General features: G+C 39.6%; 1 protein-coding gene across 3 annotated transcripts in view; it reads right to left on the bottom strand.

The window, feature by feature from the left end:
* SPL7 (squamosa promoter binding protein-like 7) overlaps positions 1-19,779 on the bottom strand; it is a 330,320-nt gene that overhangs the window by 63,304 nt on the left and 247,237 nt on the right. For all 3 annotated transcript variants that reach the window (XM_089447745.1, XM_089447743.1, XM_089447742.1), the window contains exon 8: positions 2,931-3,066. In XM_089447745.1, the coding sequence (XP_089303871.1) occupies positions 2,931-3,066 (136 nt within the window). The remainder of the gene's footprint in view (positions 1-2,930; positions 3,067-19,779) is intronic.

The raw sequence follows: 19,779 nt of genomic DNA, 5'->3' as shown, positions 1-19,779 counted from the left end.
CCTCATCATCAAGATGTCAATCTTTTAGAAGTTGGGGTTTCTTCTTTCAAGCAAAAGCAATCAAATGATAAGCTCAATCTCATTTTTTTGGGTCGGGGTTTCAAATCCAAACCCTAATAACTCTTCAAATTTAGTCCCTAACATTTATCAACACCCTGCATTCTCTTAAACTTCATCATTCTCAACATCAGCAGTGCACCCTAGCTCAGCATTACAATTAAGTAAATATAACTTCTCTGTCATTGCATCAACATGCAATCATCTCAGTTGTAACAAACTTGTACCCTACACAAAATCTTCAGATCATCAAATACTAGTCAAAACAATGTCAAACCCCTCTTACCACATCCATCTCTGACCCTTGATTACCCATATTTTTCCTAATCTCAATTTGAATAACCAATGCTCCAAAAGCTCAAAAGTAACCATACTAGACCATGTGCAAAATTAAGTGGTCTACATCTTGAGCATTTCAAGTCTTATTCAAATGTGAACCACTGAATTCTATTAAATGTGCGACCAAATGACATTTATAAAGTAGCCACAAGATTTTGCTAAATATGCAACAAAATGACATTTATAAAAATTTACTTGGACTTGTCACTTCGCGAGCTCCAACTTGCAACCACCTTCATCCCATACACCAATGCTACCAATCCAATGTCATAGGTGGGGGAATGTGGCTATTCCACGTCCTACGTAGCTTGGTCAATCATTCATTGAACTCAAAACACATGAAAGATGTGGGCCATTCCTTTATACCACCAACATGACAATGTCGATGCCAACGTGTATTGAGAAATCAAGGGCAGCTAGGTTAGGATGATTTCTCTAACTTTGATAACTACTTGTCAAGTTCTTTTACTTAACTTGATGTACTCGTAATTAGCTTCTTCTTTCATTTGATTATATTGTGTTCTTATCATCAAACAGCTACCAAACTATGAAGATCAATGAGAGAAGAGGACACAAAATATAGGTTGTTAGCCACGGCCAAAACCTCTCCCTTTGAGAGGAAAACCCACAAGAATTCTTCTCTTCTTATAGAATCTTCAAATGACGAATTCCAAGACCTAAGACCCGAGACAAAGACCCCTCCAAGATCAAGTCAATCTCTCCTTTGATGAACCTTCTCTTCCTCAAAGTCAACCCAAGTCAAACTGCTTGTAGGCATTGTATTAGGCCGACTTAAAACAATTTTGGAGGCAAGCTTAAAAATTTAAATTTCCAATTTCTTTTTAAGATGAAAATACCAGCCATGGCTACCATGTTTTCCAACATTAACGACATTAATAAATGATATTTGGGCACTTATTGATAAGTGGATAGAAAAACTAGGTAGTATAACCACCATACCAATGGAGAGACCCCTCATTGTATCTGATGACTTCTTGAATGATAAAATAATTATTCTTATCTTCTATCTCTGGTATATATTGTTAGAAATCCAACATCTCTTCAGTGTGATTTGAGTTCACTAGATGAAGGGATGACTCCAGAGACCACCAAAAGTCACAGATCATCTATTCAACCAGAACCAGCTAGAGCACCAATGGAGGGTTCAGGCATAGGTGCAGCAATCGGATTTAATGCAGTAAACAATGTTGCATCTATGGATTCTGTCTCATTATAAATTTTGAAAACTGTAGTATGTTTTACGTTGATGCCCTATGGGTCCTGCATTTGAATTTTGTTGTATGTTTTATGTCACTGCCCTATGGGAATTAAATTTTGAATTTTGTAGCATGTTATCTGTCAGTGCCCTATGGACTTTATGGGTATTGAAATGACCAGAATTCAAAAATGCATCCCGTAAATGTTGAATGTTTATGGTGTCTTTTAGTGACATTTAATTTAAATTTTAATGTCTATGATCTATGCATGGTATATCCACCTATGCAGTATGGGTTATGAGAATTGATAAATCAATGTTTTTATGATCTGTAATGTTCCCAAGGGATTAATTGGATAGCCTATCAATCCCCGTAGGCTAAAGTCCTCATTAAAGGGGAAAACCTCAAAATTTCCAGTTCTAGGCAAGTTTTGGGGCAGCTGGGCAAAAAAACCCAAAACTAGCGTTTGAAGTAAAATTTACTCAAACATTTAAGGAGAAGAGACCCCTCGAGGAAATCTAAAAATATGGGAGGATTGAATTCATTTGGAACCATCATTTTGTGGATCAATTTATCTCTGTTTTTTCTTGGGCCTGAGGCTCTGAGGGTCTTAAGACCCCTGTTTTCATCTTGTCAATTTCGGTGGTGAAAGATCCCACCTTAGTTGACCACCTTTCTCTTTCTTCTCTTTTTAACGCAGGATATTATCTAAAGAAGCAAATTTCTTAGGCATTGTCTGGGACAATAAGCTTCTCGAGGGCAACTAAGATTTTTTTTCCTTTGGTTTGGGTCAAGGGCAATTTTGGGAATACAGCGAAGGGTTTCTGGCATTCGGTCTAGTCCAGAGATTTTGTCTGAGAAAGAGCAAGGCCTCTTGATGGTCCGACCTCATCCTGGGTGCAGGATTCTCATTAAGAGCTAGGGCCTCGTGCCTCTTACAATTTTCCTCTTCTTTACCTAGATCATACTACTCTCTCTATTATTGTCTTTTGTGTATCTCCTTGTTCATTGAAATTTTAGTATCCAGGAGTTTTTTTAACACTCCCAAAGTCTTCGCCTTTTGGCTGTTGATTGTACTTCCTAGTCCCATTGATTTATTTCTTGGTTATTTGTTGGACATAAATAAATAATATTGTATTATCTTATGAAACATGCATATAACTGGAAATGACTGCCACATGTACATTCTGAGGAATGAACAAGCAAAGACAGACTCATCTGGATCAAGCTCAATTCATTCCTGGAACTATTGAATAACAATTAAAAGATCTTTCAAAAGAAAAAATAAATAGTCTATATCCTAGTTTGATAACATACCGATATTTTGATCGGAAGAGGTTCCTGCCACAAGCGACAATTTCAATAGGACACCCAGCCTCAAAAAAAATAGGATGGACAGAATGGAGCTTCGGAATTCGCATATCCATCTTTGTATTAACTAAACATGCTTCACCTACACACAATTATCAACATCTTTCAGACTATATGAGATGGTGGGAAAATTTGGTAAATAACATAAGAAAATTAATATATTAAATCACATGGAAAATGAGAAATTGGCAGTTTAAAATCATGGAATCTGAATGTTTAGCAAAGGAATCAAAAGAATAAAAACAAACAATGGCAGTCCACCGAAACATCAATGTGAATACATTGAGAAAGGATGGAATTTATTCACAGTGTTACAAAGTCCTGGATTCACCCATAAAGTTGATTTACATTTATTGTACTGCAGTGCCCTTCAAGCATGTGCATACACCAAATAAAACACCAGTGGATGCTAGTCCAAGCCCAGTATGTCAATGCTTGAGGTGGATATCATATGTAAACCATTTGCTCAAAGCTAGCTCTAGTTTCCTTTTTAACAAAGTAACAAGGGTGATGTCAAGCCAAGATTTGCCCTTTTTATTTAGATCTCTTCAGAAAAAATAGATTAAGCACGTTGTAACATGAACATCAATTTTCAGAAAGCGCATAACAATGAATGATGAATGACAAATAAGTTACGAAATTAATTGTCAAAATAACCTTCAAATTGACACTGGAATGGACTACAAAATTGATCTGTGAATTGGATGAAACTGACTACAAAATGGCATTCATGTTTTGCTTTAAATTCGAAGACACGAGTACTTCTTTGCAGACCTATACATCCTCAGTCGTTCGTAAGGACTAATTCGGTTAGGCTAAAAAACACTAATATGCCTATATCTCTTTGCTTTGAATTGGAATAAACTGAATTTTCTTCTCATTATAAACATTTAAACAGTTAAAAAACGTAAATATAACTAATGGAGGTGAATGGTTCTTATTAATTAACCAACACTACACAGATCTAATAAATTATAATGGATAATAGTACTTACCCATTGTCTGGCTATCTACTAGATAAAACAGAAATATCCGGTAACAATCAAACAAATTTATCTAAAAAAAAGAGTAAAAATAAATGGCATGTCTACTGAGGCCACAATTTTGCTCGGAAAGCCATTTTCACCAGAATCCGGCCATTCTTTTTTAAATCCAACCATAGGAATGTTTTAAATCATTTTTTTTTATTGTGAAAATAGATTCAGCACCATCAAAATCCCCTAGGGCACCATAATCCTGAAGCTTGACAGCTGTAACACATATTTCCCAAAATTTCTGCCAGATTTTGGTCAAAATCTTGCCAGAATTTCCACAATTTTCCGGGCAAATTTGTGACCTTGTTAGACTACTCTAAAATAAAATTCTCCTTGGTCAAATGTTCCTCTGTTACTCCTTATCCAACTATAATTCTGTGGACGCCAATGCATGTTTTATGTTTTCCATGTGTCCAATTATAACTCTCCTGCATAATAGGGTGTACATAAAATAGCAAGCTTCCGACAAAATAAGGGAAATGTATTATTTAGTGAACACAAGCCCCCACCTAGAGAGGGATGGACTACGGTGTTGACACTGAATTTTCCCTAGGTAGTTTCATGTGTTACTTATTGTTTGTGAGCACATTCAGGATCAAGTTTGGACTACTCCATCCATCTTGATTGTTCGGATCGGCAGTTTCTGGACATTTTCTCCATGGATTATATGGGCCATGGCCATTATCCATTGTATCAAATTTGTTAGATTTCAGATTCCAGGGATTTAGTTACATTACAGAGACTTCAGTTGCACAGATCAGTTTTTCAGTGTGATAGTACAGGTCCACAGGATTGTCCTCACATTAGCAAGATTCCAGCTCAGGTTTCTAGAGGTTGCATACATTATTTGATGACGTATCCATGTCCCTCACTATGATATGAGTAAGTTAAGATCAATGTTGTGAACATTGGGATCGGGATTAAATGGGCGAGGGCCTGAAATCGGAAAAAATCGTAAAAATTGGGTTAAATCAGTAAAAATTGACAAAAAAATCGGCAAAACTAAAAAAAATACAAAAATCTAGATTTTTTCCCAAAATCGGGATTAAATCCCGATTTTTTCAACATGAAAAAATCACCGATTTAATCATTTCAGGCAAAAAATCGCGATTTTCGCAACACTGGTTAAGATAGTTTCCTACAACACGTGAGATATTTTTTATTGTTGGTACCTTGCCAGCCCCAATCAACCCATGAGGAGCAAACATGACACAAGTGGGATTTGAACCTGGGTGGGGAGGATAACAACTTTTAACCACACAATCCAAACCCAGTTGACATCAAACCAGAAACCATATACAGAAATTACCTTCAAATTTTCTTGCACACAAAACATAGTTACATGAGGCACACACTCTATGCTGACAAGTTTAATAGGGACGCCACCAACAAATGTGGGAAAGTATCACTTGGATTTCCCCATCAGGTTTTCATCAGAGAAAAAAAAATATGAAGAAATAATTTATAACTAGTAAGTTCATAATCAAGTAAACTTTACAAAATGTCATAATCCAATGTGGCAAGTAATCAGAACCAAAAAATTGTGAAGATAGAAGTAAAATAAAAAATCTTAAGAAAGTCCCTATGAACAAAGATAAACAAATTGTTCAAACCCAAACAAAAGTCAACTGCCAAGATGCAAAAGTTTTCCAATTTTAACGACAAATAGAATGGTAGCGTAAAAGATGCTCACAAGGAAGAGATTAAAAACATTAGTAAAGTCCTATCTAACAACAATGAAGAAATGTATCGCCTAAAGAATCATAATCAAGATATGCTTGCAGAATTCAAGTTAAAAATGAGAAGCAACAAAAAAAACAAGAAAGAACTCCTCAACCAAGAAACATTAACAGATCCAATTGAATCAACAACACTTGCAAAAGTTAAGGTATAAACAATATACAGGGTAACCCTCATAAATACGGTCAGAGATGAAAATGAAGAGTTGCTAATGAAGATTTATTTACTGTCAATAAGACCAACAAAGCAACACTTACAAATATAGTCATAATTAAAGATCCGTCTATATCCACTAACGAAATTGTATCTCAGCTAATGGGTGTGAACACATTGTTGATGTTTGTAGTGTTGAAGAATCTAGGGCATTTAGGCTATGATGAGATCCTTCTGACGATGATAGCTACTTGTGACGAACTTTTGCTTTTATTATTAGCACAATCTTCTCTTATTATTATTAGTGTGTATTTTATTTCTTCATCAAACAATTACCAAAACAAAAGAGATAAGAACACAAGATATTGGCTCTCAGCTAGGGCAAAACCTCTCTCTCCTAGAGAGGAAAACCCTTTTGCAAATTTCTCTTATTGAAGCTTCAATTGACAAATGTCAAACCCTAGACCCTTGACCAGTAGATCCTCCAAGCACAAGACACAGTCTCTCTTTTTGCACCTTCTTTTATGTTCAATCAAAGCCTCCTTCTGCACTACACCCTGATCTCTTCCTTCACACTTCTTCTGGCAACTGGCAGCACGACTGCAAAAACCCTAGGTCTCCTTTAGAGACCTCTACTATGGAGTACTTCTTCTTTTCTCTTCCTCACTTGGCAATCTTCCTTTTACTTGATGCTTAGGCTAGAAGATGGGGTTCTTCTTGAATTATATTTCTGAGTTAGAGGTTGATCCTCTAACCCTACTGCAGATCTGAATTTTCCTCACACGTGTGGCTGATTAGGGCTCAAGATTGTCCCTCTTGCTTGCTCCTTTTCTTTGCTTGAGGCACCTACTTCGCTTGAGATGGAGGCCTATATGGAGCCTCTTTTTAGTCCAATCGAACTCTATTAAGTTGTTGCTCTCATGGATCTGAAGTGACCGCAAAAATACCCTCTCTTCTTCGCATGTGTGACAGAAAAGAGCCCTAAAACAGTGCTCCAAAACTCAGATTTCTTTCTTTTCTTCTCTGCTGGTCTAGAAACAACCCTTTGCTCTTCTTCGTACCTCCTTCTTGACTCTCTTTCTCGCTGATTTTAGAGATAACTTGATCGTCTATTTGTGAGGTTGAATTGCCCTATCTATAGGAGTTTGTCCCTCCTATTTGGGCCGTCTTGAGCTAGTGAGGCCGACATGTCCTTAAGTGCACAAAAAATTCATTTCTTTGAGCCGACTTGAAGAGGAGACTTGTCTTTGCTTTGGAGGATCTCTTTTGACATATTTCTTTGACTCTAATACATAGATTTACATAGTGTAATATACCCACATGGGTCTTTAACAATTACATTGACTCTTTGGCTTTCCTAGAAGCACTTAAACATGTGCTTGACCTATCAAATGGGCAAGAAACCTGTTCTTAATAATGACAAAAATAATAATTCTTTTCTTTTACAAGTGCAGAGATCAAAATTACATTTATGAAGACCAAACCTAGTTACACTTTCTTCAATGCTCCCTCTTAACTAGGTAGGTATTCATAAATCATTACAAGGTGTTTGGACATTTTCAATTTGAATAATTCACATAAGAGAAATCGGATTGGCAATCCATCTGTTCTAGCATCATAGTAACCAACATTGTCTTCACAGCAAGGCCTTGACTAACAGCTCTATCTCTCATTAGATCAGAGCACAATGTTGGTGAGACCAATGACTATAGACAACTTCATCATTGTCTCCCAAGGTACATACCCACCCGAGTGTTCACTGAGTATGACCTTCTAGGATTATTCTTGCCTTGTGTTCCCAACCCTCAAAGAATATCGATCATCTTGCCTACTCTTATCTTGGATGCCCTACACATCCTCAAAGAGCATTAGATGCCAGATGATTACCTAATCATCCATTCTTTCTTCCCAAGTGAAGACAAGAATGTTGTGTCTATCTCTCCCTTTTAATTAGGGAAGATATGCCCATTCCTATAAAGGAATGTACCCAAGCTCCCTCTGACAAGGGACTTGCCCAAGCTCCCTCTTAGTTAGGCACTTGTGAGAGCTCCCCCTCAACTAGGGACTCCCCTTTACATCAACAAGTTCTTCTTGTGCATCCTTTAGCTGCTTGATCAATTTCTTTCCTTGATGTCATGAAATTCAGTCGGGCTTCTTCCTTGTAGGGCAACAACCATCAATCACTTTCCTTCTTAGTTCGTCATGTCATTTCTTTCTTCATGGAAAGTGGCCTTCTTGATACATATCTAGAACCTTCATCATATGGCTACTTCTTTCTCATCATGCTTCTTTCAGGAATTTCCATCCACCACATGAATGCTAATTGTACTTGTACTTACAACCCTTGTTCTAGTAGCCCTACATGAACTCATCCAGATATTATTCAAGAAATTAAAAAAAAACATTAAATCATATAGTAACTTACGAGATGGCTTCTCATCATGACATTTTGTTTGCTTGAATCATCAGCATCCTACATGTTCATATCTCCAAGGCCTCTCCAGGTGTTAAGGGTCCTTTGATCTTTTTCTTCCTCTGTCAGAATTCTCGTGCCTTCTTCCAGGAGATGTCTCAACATGTCTGTCGAATGTTGATTCCTAGTGTCCGTCGTGTCCTTTAATTCCTAATCTATTTATCTCATAAGCTTATTTATACATTTTCTTAGTCAACCACCTCATACTCCATATGAGGACATTTCTCATGTTGACCACTATTTGTGAGTGAACCATGCCTTCGTGCATTTTCTTCAATGAAAGAGATCTACCCTATTCTTGACCATGCTACCAGAGCAATTCCCCATGCTCATTGATACAAATGATGACATGACTTTAAATGAAAACATAGCTGCATACATACCTCATCTTAGTTCTTTCCTTGATCATCTCAGCTTCCTTTAACAACTTCCTAGATTGAGATTTCCTCAATCTCCTATGCTTTGCTTTGCTACATCTTTCCTTGCGTACATATCATCCTCTCTTGAATCCCCATAAGTGGAATTCCGATCAAGAAATTTGCTTTTCTTGAAAGTCATGAACCCTCTATTGAAGATTCCACCGAAGGACCCTTGTAGTCCTCATCCTGCAAATGCTCCTTTCTATTGATGATAGTGGCCTTCTAAGATGATTCTTCTTGATCATGATCATTCCTTTATGCGTTGATGAGGGTACCCAATGGCTACATCCTTCCTACATGAATATCTTTATCTGAGCTATCTATACATAATGCTCCTATATTCCTGAAGATGTCATTCCCATAAACCATGCATTCTATCCTACTATAACATGTTCCTATGATACCCAAAACTTTAAAGAAGACTTATGTGAAGAAGTTGATCTCAGTCATAGTATAGGTCCAGAGGGATTTCCTTCTTCTACTTCTTGTGAAAATTCTATCACTGCAACATCTGATTTACTTTGCCTACTTATTTTCAATAAGTTATTTATGAAATTCCTTTAATAAACGTTAAAATAAATTATGCTGCAAATATCAAACCATAATACAGAAACAAACACATGCACAAGAATCCACATATCGACACAGATATTTTGGACAACAGTCCTCAGAAAAACCCAATGTGGGAAAACCGGTGCAGCAAGGGAGGATTTTATTATTCAGCAATTCTTCAATACAACCGGGTGCCAAACTGGCTTGATCAACAGAGAGAAAAATTCTCCATTATTTCTCCTAGTCCCGGCATCAACCTAGCTGACCTCTACGTAGCTCCCAAACACTCTGCATCAGCCCCTGCTTGTTTGCGTCAGCCCTGGGCCTCTCTGCGTCACCCACGCAGGCCCTCTAGTGACTGCGCAGTCTCAAGCTACCTTAGCGTCTGCATAAAAGGCCCTGCATCTACCTCTCCTGCCTCTGCGCTGGTCTTCCGTTGCTGATCCTGACTCTTTGCTCTGTACTAGCTACCTCCTGTTGCTCTCCAGACCACTAGTTCGAATTTCTCAGCTAACCCTGCTCCAAAAATCGAACTGACTGGTCTCCCTCAGCGTATTTTTCCAACTGACCCTCAAGCCTCTTCTTATACTTTTCTCGTTGGTCCATCAACGGCCGAGATTAAGTCCTTAATCAACGACTAAGATTAGATCTGGCTTGATCCATGACTTTTGGACCATTCTAACTCACTTTTATATTAATTCACATTAATATTTTATTTTCCCTAAGTTTAGACTTAGGGACTCCAATAAAAATATTAATTATTTTAATATCTTCCAAACTAGTTAGATTCTACCCAAACCATTTCTGGGTCTTGGATATCTCATGTGCTTTAGCCTCTCCACCAATTTTCATGGCTAGAGCACATTCGATGCTACCCCAAATCAACACTTCTTCTCTTCTTCTTTCACTTCTTGGGTAATGTGGGCTTCTTCTCGTTTCCTTTTATTGTTGTCCTTCTTGAACTTAGGACAATCCCTTTTATAGTGTCCATATTCTTGGCAGCCAAGGCATTAGACTTTGGGAATATCTCTTTTTCCCTTTCTTTGTGGACCAAACTTGCCAAAATTTCCCTTTTCTCTTGGCCATAGTAATAAATGCTTGCTCCTTTGATCCCACATCATCTTTGGCTTTGAGTCGAGTCTCTTCAATTTTGCATAGAGACCAAAGTTCATTCAACGGGGTGGCTTCCTTCTTGCCATATATACTTGATGTGAAGTTGCCCCATTCCTCAGGTAATGCATTGAGCACCACAGTTGTCATCTCTCTGTCTACATAACTTCTCCTAGTTCTTATAATTGGTCTCTCATCTCAAAGACCTTCTTGAAGTAAGGAGCTAATCCTTCTTCCTTGGATATCTTCATTTTATATAGTTCATTATGCAATAATATCACTTCTCTAGCTATATTGACTAGAATAGCTCCACCAGTTTATCATACATTTCTTTAGATGTTTCAAGCTTGGAAACATAGGGAATGAGAGGGTCCTTGATGGATTCTATCAAAATCCCTTGAGCCCTTGTTTCATCCTTATTATACTTTGCTAGGGCCTGAGTTTGATCCTTTGCAGGAACAGTGACATTCCCTTTGATGTAGTCCACAACTTCATTTTCTTTGAGAAGGAAATATGTCCTCTTTTTCCATGCATGGAAATTAGCAGTTCCAACCAATGTGTTACTTTCCTTGCAAAAATACATTTTGATATCTTCAGAAGAGGACGTAAAAATACTTAGTTGAGAGTGTTGGTGATGAAGAGATCTTGCTACTTCCTTGAAGATTTGATGATTTGACTTCTTGGATCTTGGAGTTCTTCAAGATGGTTCCTTCAAGGTGCTTTGTGAGAGATTTACTTGTTAATGAAAACTTCTCAATGTGTAGATCTAGAGATCTTCAATTATGGGCCTAGATCTTGGGTGCCTTTCTTTGAAGATGAAGGATCTTTTGATGGAGACTCTTCTTGGATGTACTTTCTGGTAGATGCCCTTAGATGGAAGGCTTTCTTCTTTCTTTTTTCCCAAGATGGTCGTCCTTCTTGATGGCTCTAGGAGAGGAGATAGTAGTACTCCTTGTCTTTGATGTAACTGTAGCTTGTAGATCTAATGCTTCAACCTTTGTGCATCCTTGCTTCTTGATCTTAATGCTTCTCTTCTATGTGTTTTTGAGATGCCCTTCCTTGATGTGTCACCTTAGCTCTGATACCGTGTTGAAGAATCTAGGGCATTTAGGTTATGATAAGATTCTTCTAACGATGATAACTATTTGTGAAGAACTTTTACTTTTCTTATTAGCACAATCTTCTCTTATTATTATTAGTGTGTATTTTCTTCTTCATCAAACAGTTACCAAAACAAAAGAGACAAGAACACAAGATATTGGCTCTCAGCCAGGGAAAAACCTCTCTCTCCTATAGAGGAAAACCCTTCTGCAAATTTCTCTTATTGAAGCTTCAATTGACAAATGCCAAACCCTAGACCCTTGACCAATAGATCCTCCAAGCACAAGACACAGTCTCTCTTTTTGCACCTTCCTTTATGTTCTTCAATCAAAGCCTCCTTCTACACTGCACCCTAATCTCTTCCTTTGCACTTCTTCCGGCAACTAGCAGCACGAGTGCAAAAACCCTAGGTCTCCTTTAAAGACCTCTACTATGGAGTACTTCTGCTTTTCTCTTCCTTGCTTGGCAATCTTCCATTTGCTTGATGCATAGGCTAGAAGATGGGGTTCTTCTTGAATTATATTTATGAGTTAGAGGTTGATCCTCTAACCTGCAGATCTAAATTTTCCTTGCACGTGTGGCTGATTAGGGCTCAAGATTGTCCCTCTTGCTTGCTCCTTTCCTTTGCTTGAGGTGACACCTACTTCGCTTGAGATGGATATGGAGCCTCTTTTTAGTCTAATTGAAATATATTAAGTTGTTGCTCTCATGGATCTGAAGTGACCACAAAACTACCCTCTCTTCTTTGCACGTGTGACAAAAAAGAGCCCTAAAACAGTCCTCCAAAACTCAGATTTCTTTCTTTTCTTCTTCGTTGGTCTAGAAGCAACCCTTTGCTCTTCTTCATACCTCCTTCTTGACTCTCTTTCTCGCTGATTAAAAAGATAGCTTGAATGTCTATTTGTCAGGCCGAACTGCCCTATATATAGGAGTTTGTCCCTCCTATTTGGGCCGACTTGAGTTAGTGAGGCCGACATGTCCTTAATTGCACCAAAAATTCATTTCTTTGAGCCGACTTGAAGAGGAGACTTGTCTTTTCTTTGGAGGATCTATTTTGACATATTTCTTTGACTCTAATACATAGATTTACATAGTGTAACATACCCACATGGGTCTTTAACAATTACATTGACTCTTTGACTTTCCTAGATGCACTTTAAACATGTGCTTGACCTATCAAATTGGCAAGAAACCCATTCTTGATAATGACAAAAATAATAATTCTTTTCTTTTGCAACTGCAGAGATCAAAATTACATTTATGAAGACCAAACCTAGTTACACTTTCTTCAACATGTAGCTCAAGCAAGTACTTCGGCATAGGCCTAAGTGTTTAGGCATGCAGAAGTCACCCAAAGTCTCCTTATGTTAAGTTATGGTATGTTCTATGCTTATAATAGTTTACTTATTTTTCTTATTATATTCCACAGATTAGCAATGACATCTACATAAAGTAAAGTGCGGATAGAACATTAAACGATCGACAGAAAACAAGCCAAGACAAGAGACACAAGATGTGGCGGCTAGCCAGGGACAAACCCCACAATGTGTGGGGAAACCCTTTGATCAAATCTTCTTTTATCTTCAATAATTCAGCAAAGAGAAATAGTACAATAAATCTGATTCATATCAGCAGTAGCAAACCCTAAATCAGTAGCATCAGCATTAGCAGCTTCATCATCAAACTAGGGCAAACGATATCTCACAGACCAACCGTCGGATCGACTTGATTCCACCACCAAAAGTTGTGGCTTTCAGAGGAGGTTCAGATGAACCTACAGTGCAGTTCAGATGAGGAGATCTTCTAGTCCACGGAGGTCAAACTTTACTTCTGCAGTTGCAGCTTCAATTTTGGTAGCTTCCGGCTTCAAACTAGGGCAGTCGATATCTTGCAAATCGTCCGTCGGATTGACTTGATTCCACCACCAAAATTTGTGGCTTTCAGAGGAGGTTCAAATGAACCTATAGCGTAGTTCAAATGAGGAGATCTTCTAGTCCACGCAGGTCAATCTTTACTTTTGCAGTTGCAGCGTCAGTTTTAGCAGCTTCCAGCTTCACATGTGTGAGGGAGAGACCCTTTTCTGCGCAATAGAGAAGAGACTCTTTTCCGCGCAGTAGAGAGAGAGATGTGATGAGATGAGTGAGTCCAAATGAGGAAAAGCCCTCCTGTATTTATACACAACGTTGGTGTTTGAATAGATGCCACTGTTGGGCTTCTGAGCCTACATGAGTTGTAGGTTGGCTTGATAATAATTCCATAATCAAAATAAATTCATATCTCCATGAATACTTATCGGAATCGAATGATCTTTATATCAATCCTACACCTCTCGACGAGAGGAATCTAATAAAATATTATCAGCCATGAATAAGATGACCCACATGAAGTTTTGCCCTGGTTGCCAATTTTAACACTCCCTCTCAACTAGGGAGAACTTCATTTGCAATCTATCTGTCGGTCGCTATTATTCATCCATCAAATGCACTGCCCTGTACAGCCTGACCCTTGCCCTGCTCTACTCTATTCTGCCTGTTCTGCTTTGTCTTGTTCTGCCCTGTACTGATTTTGGCTCTGCTCTGTTATGCTCTGCTCTTGCATTGTTCTATTCTGCTCTGCTTTTGTCTGAATTATGAAGAAGAAGAAATGATCGAGGATGTATCATACTGACTCAAAGTCAGTCTCAGAGTATGTACCACTGCTCCCAGACCAGTCTCAACCAACCCGAAGTCAGCGTCATAGTGAGTACAACTCCATTGGTCCCAGACCAGTATCATCCTCCACTGACTCAAAGTCAGTGTCAGAGTGCGTACTACTGGTCCCAGACCAGTCTCAACCGACCCGAAGTCAGCGTCATAGTAGGTACCACTCCTACCACTGGTCCCAAACCAGTATCGCAGTCTCAGAGAGTACCACTGGTCCCAGACCAATCTCAATCAACCCGAAGTCAGCATCATAGTATGTACCACTCTCACTGGTCCCAAACCAGTACTGCACTGACACGAAGTCAGTCTCAGAGTATGTACCATTGGTCCCAAACCTGTCTCAACCGACTTGAAGTCAGTTTCATAGTATGGTACAACTCCTACCATTGGTCCCAGACTAGTATCATTGATCCCAGATCAATGGAGGTCATCCTAGCGTATGGAGTACGGTAGATACAACAATGCGTCCATCGGTACTACTATGGTCCCTAACTTCATTTCCCTACTCATTGATCAGATGAGAGGTACTTGCCATGAGTCCCAGACTGCATGGGAAGGATGCCTCGACAGGAGAACTAATCAATCATGTCCTCACAGGAGAACACATCAATCCTGCTACAATCGCCATGGAGAACACATCAATCCAGGCTGCCATGGAGAACACATCAATCCAGGCCCCACAGGAGAACACATCAATCCTGCTACAATCGCCATGGAAAACACATCAATCCAGACCTCACAGGAGAACACATCAATCTTGCTACAATCGCCATGGAGAACACATCAATCCAGGCCTCACAGGAGAACACATCAATCCTGCTACAATCACCATGGAGAACACATCAATCCAGGCCTCATAGGAGAACACATCAATCCTGCTACAATCGCCATGGAGAACACATCAATCCAGGCCTCACAGGAGAACACATCAATCCTGCTACATAGGAGAGCGAATCATCCTGTTCCACAAGAGAGCGAATCATCTTGTCCCACAAGAGAGCGAATCATCTTGTTCCAGTGCGCACCACCAGGGGAGGGTGAGTCACCCTGTGGTCGTATGTTGCTCCAGTAAGAACCGCAAGCCCTCAGAGCTCCCAGAGCTCAATGTATGCAACATGCAGGACCCTTGTACAAGGGTTTCTTGACGACTCCAAGTCGTTTGGGAAAATCACAGATTAGATCTTTCCTCGGGGCTTTGACAAGGTGTATCGACTTGTACATCATTTTAATGCGATGGAGCCTCCTTGCTCATCGACTTACCATATCCCAGATGATGTCTATCTGTTGGAGCAATCGATGAATACAGGATTTCTCAATAATCAAATCCGACCTCTGGTTGTTACAGAGAATCACAGTGCTATCCAATGTAAATCCGAATAGCTCACTGAAGAGCTTTCGCAACCAAACTGCCTCACAAGAGGCCATGCTAGCAACAACATATTCTTCTTCGACGGTGCTTAAAGCCACCGACTTTTGCTTCCTTCTCATCCAGGATATCGAAGCAGATCCCAAGGTGAAACAGCACCCGGAAGTGCTCTTATGGTTCACCACACTACCTGCCCAATCAGCATCAGTATATCCAAGTAGTCTCACATCTCCGACAGTGTATCTTAACCCAATAGTAATTGTCCCATGAAGATATCTTAGAAGATTCTTGGCATCAATCCAGTGAGGCTCAACCAAATATGAGCTCACAATGCTAACTGCAAAACATATGTTCGGACAGAGGTTCACTAAGAACATCAATGCAAATGAGTTTATGAAACTCAAAGGCATTTCCCAAATCTTGTCCGACATCACTACCATATAACTTCTAAAAGTTAAGATCCTCGAGGTAGTCACAGGCTTGCAGTCCATCATACCGAATCTTTCCAATATCTTTACCACATATTTTCCTTGAGATAGGAAAATTTCCATTGGCTTCTGCCACACTTCAAGTCCTTGGTCCTTTATTTCAAATTCAGAAGCCAACTCCCTCTTACATTTGTGAATGAGAGGGTCTGCACCTGTTAGAAAGAGGTCATCCACATACAACACCAGTATGAGAGGCTTGTCATCTTCAACCTTAAAGTAAAGGTTAGGATCAGCGTCACTCCTAGTGAATCCCAGCTTCATCAAGTAGCTATCGATCCTCTCATACCATGCTCGGGGTGCTTGCTTCAGCCCATAGAGAGCCTTCTTCAACCTACATACATGAGATTTTCGATCATAACTCTCAAATCCTTCGGGTTGCTCCACATAGACCTCTTCTTTGATCGAACCGTGCAAGAACGCAGTCTATCCATCTGATGTAGGTTCCATCCTTGTGAAGCCACAAGGGGTATGATTGAGCGAATGGTCGTATATCTAGCAACAGGTGCAAATATCTCATCATAGTCTATACCTTCCTTCTGGGAGAAACCACGAGCAACAAAACGAGCCTTATACTTTTCCGTACTTGCATCTGCTGCATGCTTTATCTTGTAAAGCCATTCAGAAGTGATAATTGTCTTGTCCTGGGGTCTGGGAACTACTTCCCAGACGTCATTCTCCATAATAGATTCATATTCTATGGTCATCGCATCCTTCCATACTTGATGCTTGATGACATCTGAGAATGATGAAGGCTCATTTTGTATGATCGCGCTCATGATGGTGAGGTATCCCTGATACCTATTAGGTTTCTTACTTTCACGAAAGGTTCCTCGGGGTGCAGCGTGTCCTTCAGCATCATCAAGTAGCCCCCTAAGCCATGAAAGCCTCTTCCTAGAAGAGGAAGGCTCATGTGGAGGAGGATCAATCGGATCCATGGGTTCTTCTACATCAGGCATTGATTCATCATCCTTTTCTTTCGGTTCCCTGGTGTCGGCTTCTTGAGAGCTCCTCAAAGTTGAAAGATTGTTCACCTTGCTGAGAGCCATATCTTCGTCAAAGGTGACATCGTGACTAATTACAACTTCCCTTGATCGGCTACATAGATTCTATAGCCTTTAGTATTTTCGCCATAGCCCACAAAAATTCCCTTCTTTCCAGATGCACCCAATTTATTTCTTTTCTCTTTTGGCATATGAAAATATACAGGGCTTCCAAAAATTCTAAAATGAGAAACATCAGGTTTCTTACCGATGAACTTTTCTTCAAGAGTCTTGGAACCCAATGCTTGATGAGGGCATCGATTTTGTACATATGCGACAGTGTTTACAACTTCAGCCCATAGAAACTCCGGAAGTCTTTGATCATGTAGCATGGCCCAGACAGCTTCCATAATCGTGCGGTTCTTCCTTTCCGCCACACTATTCTGTTCAGGAGTATATGGTGTGGTAGTCTCCCTCTTATGCCAACCTCAGGTATACTTGAGTGAACCAACTGTAATATATCAGAGGTCTTACTTTGGCTTGAGGGGAATGGTCCCCTTTTGAGCTTTCCTTCGACACATCCTAGACATACACCTTCTTTCTTTACTCGGAATTCGGGCATCCCTGTCACCATTTGTCTTACACCAAGTATAGCTTTGTAATGAAGGGGGGCAAACCTCCGATGCCAAAGTTCGGACTGAAGAGATGTGTCATAAGACATGACACCTAGCGGACTTCCATTGACCTGATATAATGAATCAACACTAAACCCAAGAGTAAAGGCATTTTTAACATTATTTTTCCATATACGTACCTTGCCATTGCTGAAGGTTACCTTGTAGCCTTTGTCTTCCATTGTCGAGATGGACACTAGGTTCTTTTTGAGGTCAGGTGCATTTAATACATCCTGGAATTTCTAGCCTTCTTGAATGGTTGTCCTCTTCCTCAATTCCCAGCTCTCCTCTTACCTTTGCTATTGAATTTGTCATTCCTTTGATTGCCATCAGAGGGATTTTGATCATCATCCCGGTGTGAGTCCTTTCTATCAGGGCACTCCCTTGCATAGTGACCTGCTTTATCGCAAATGTAACATCATCATTTTCTTCCACCCTTAGGTCCAGCCTTTCCTTTTGATTTAGTCCTGGAATTATTTCTTTTCTTAGCATGAGAAGAAAAGGCAGCAAGAGGACCTTTAGGCATGGGCATTTCTTGCTCTTCTACCCTTGTTTCTTCTTGAATGCATCTAGCCATTAATTCCTTGAAACCAGGAATTACATGATTGTTCAGAAGAGTAGTCCTGAACACGTACCATTCGGATGGTAATCCTCCAAGAGTCGTGAGTGCCATTTCTCTATTAGCAATAGTCTCCCCAATAGATAGGAGATCGTTCTTGATCTCGGTGATTCTTAAGAAGTATGCTTGCATACTCTCATCTTTACCCTTCTTAATTTCCTTCGGCATATTTCTAAGAAACAAAACTTGATTTGCATCATTAACTTTAAATAAACTCACCGGTTTATCGTAGATTTCCTTGGAGGTGTCTAGTTCAGAGATGTAGGCCACCAAGCGCTTGTCGATAGAGTCCCAAATGATCTTCTTCGCTTTAATTTCTCCGTTCTTCCATTTGTTCCTGGCAGCAGGAGGTGCATTTGATGGAGGCTCAACAATATTGCCTCTCACATGATCCAACACTCCTTGATCCTCAAGGGTTAGATCGATAGACATCTTCCATCCGTGATAGTCAGCATTCTCATGGAGCTTGTCTTCGGTAGGAAAGAGTGTTGAGGACCCCATCGTTCTTTTAGAATAGCGTTGCCAATCTTCTCTTCGATGATTGCTCTTGCTCTTGCTCGGGCTTTGTCTTCACCCCAGCTCTGATCCCATGTTAAGTTATGGTATGTTCTATGCTTATAATAGTTTACTTCTTTTTCTTATTATATCCCATAGATTAGCGATCACATCTACATAAAATAAAGTGCAAATAGAACATTAAACGATCGACAGAAAACAAGCGAAGACAAGAGACACAAGATGTTGCTGCTAGCCAGGGACAAACCCCACAATGTGTGGGGAAACCCTTTGATCAAATCTTCTTTTATCTTCAATAATTCAGCAGAGAGAAATAGTACAATAAATCTTATTCATATCAGCAGTAGCAAACCTTAGATCAGCAGCATCAGCATTAGCGGCTTCATCATCAAACTAGGGCAGACGATATCTCACAAACCGACCGCTGGATCAGCTTGATTCCACCACCAAAAGTTGCGGCTTCCAGAGGAGGTTCAGATGAACCTACAGAGCAGTTCAGATGAGGAGATCTTCTAGTCCACGCAGGTCAAACTTTACTTCTGCAGTTGCAGCTTCAGTTTCGGCAGCTTCCGGCTTCAAACTAGGGCAGTCGACATCTTGCAAACTATCTATCGAATTGACTTGATTCCACCACCAAAAGTTGCGGCTTTCAGAGGAGGTTCAGATAAACTGTTAAATTTGGACAACTAGGTCCAAATTCCATGTTCTGATGCTCAGATTAAGAGGCTAATATTTTTGTTGGATTCCTCTTTCTGAGAGGTGTAAAATCCATATAAAAATAGTCTTAATCCGATGAGCAGAACTTATATTTTGAATTTATTATTCTTAATAAATTATATGTGCAAAGGTCAGCCAGTTTTGTAATGTA

Source organism: Pinus tabuliformis, chromosome X, assembly GCF_031772625.1.
Source record: "Pinus tabuliformis cultivar Carrire ecotype Pingquan chromosome X, CPIR1, whole genome shotgun sequence".
Classification (NCBI taxonomy): Eukaryota; Viridiplantae; Streptophyta; class Pinopsida; order Pinales; family Pinaceae; genus Pinus; species Pinus tabuliformis.
This window is presented reverse-complemented; position numbering and strand designations above follow the sequence as displayed.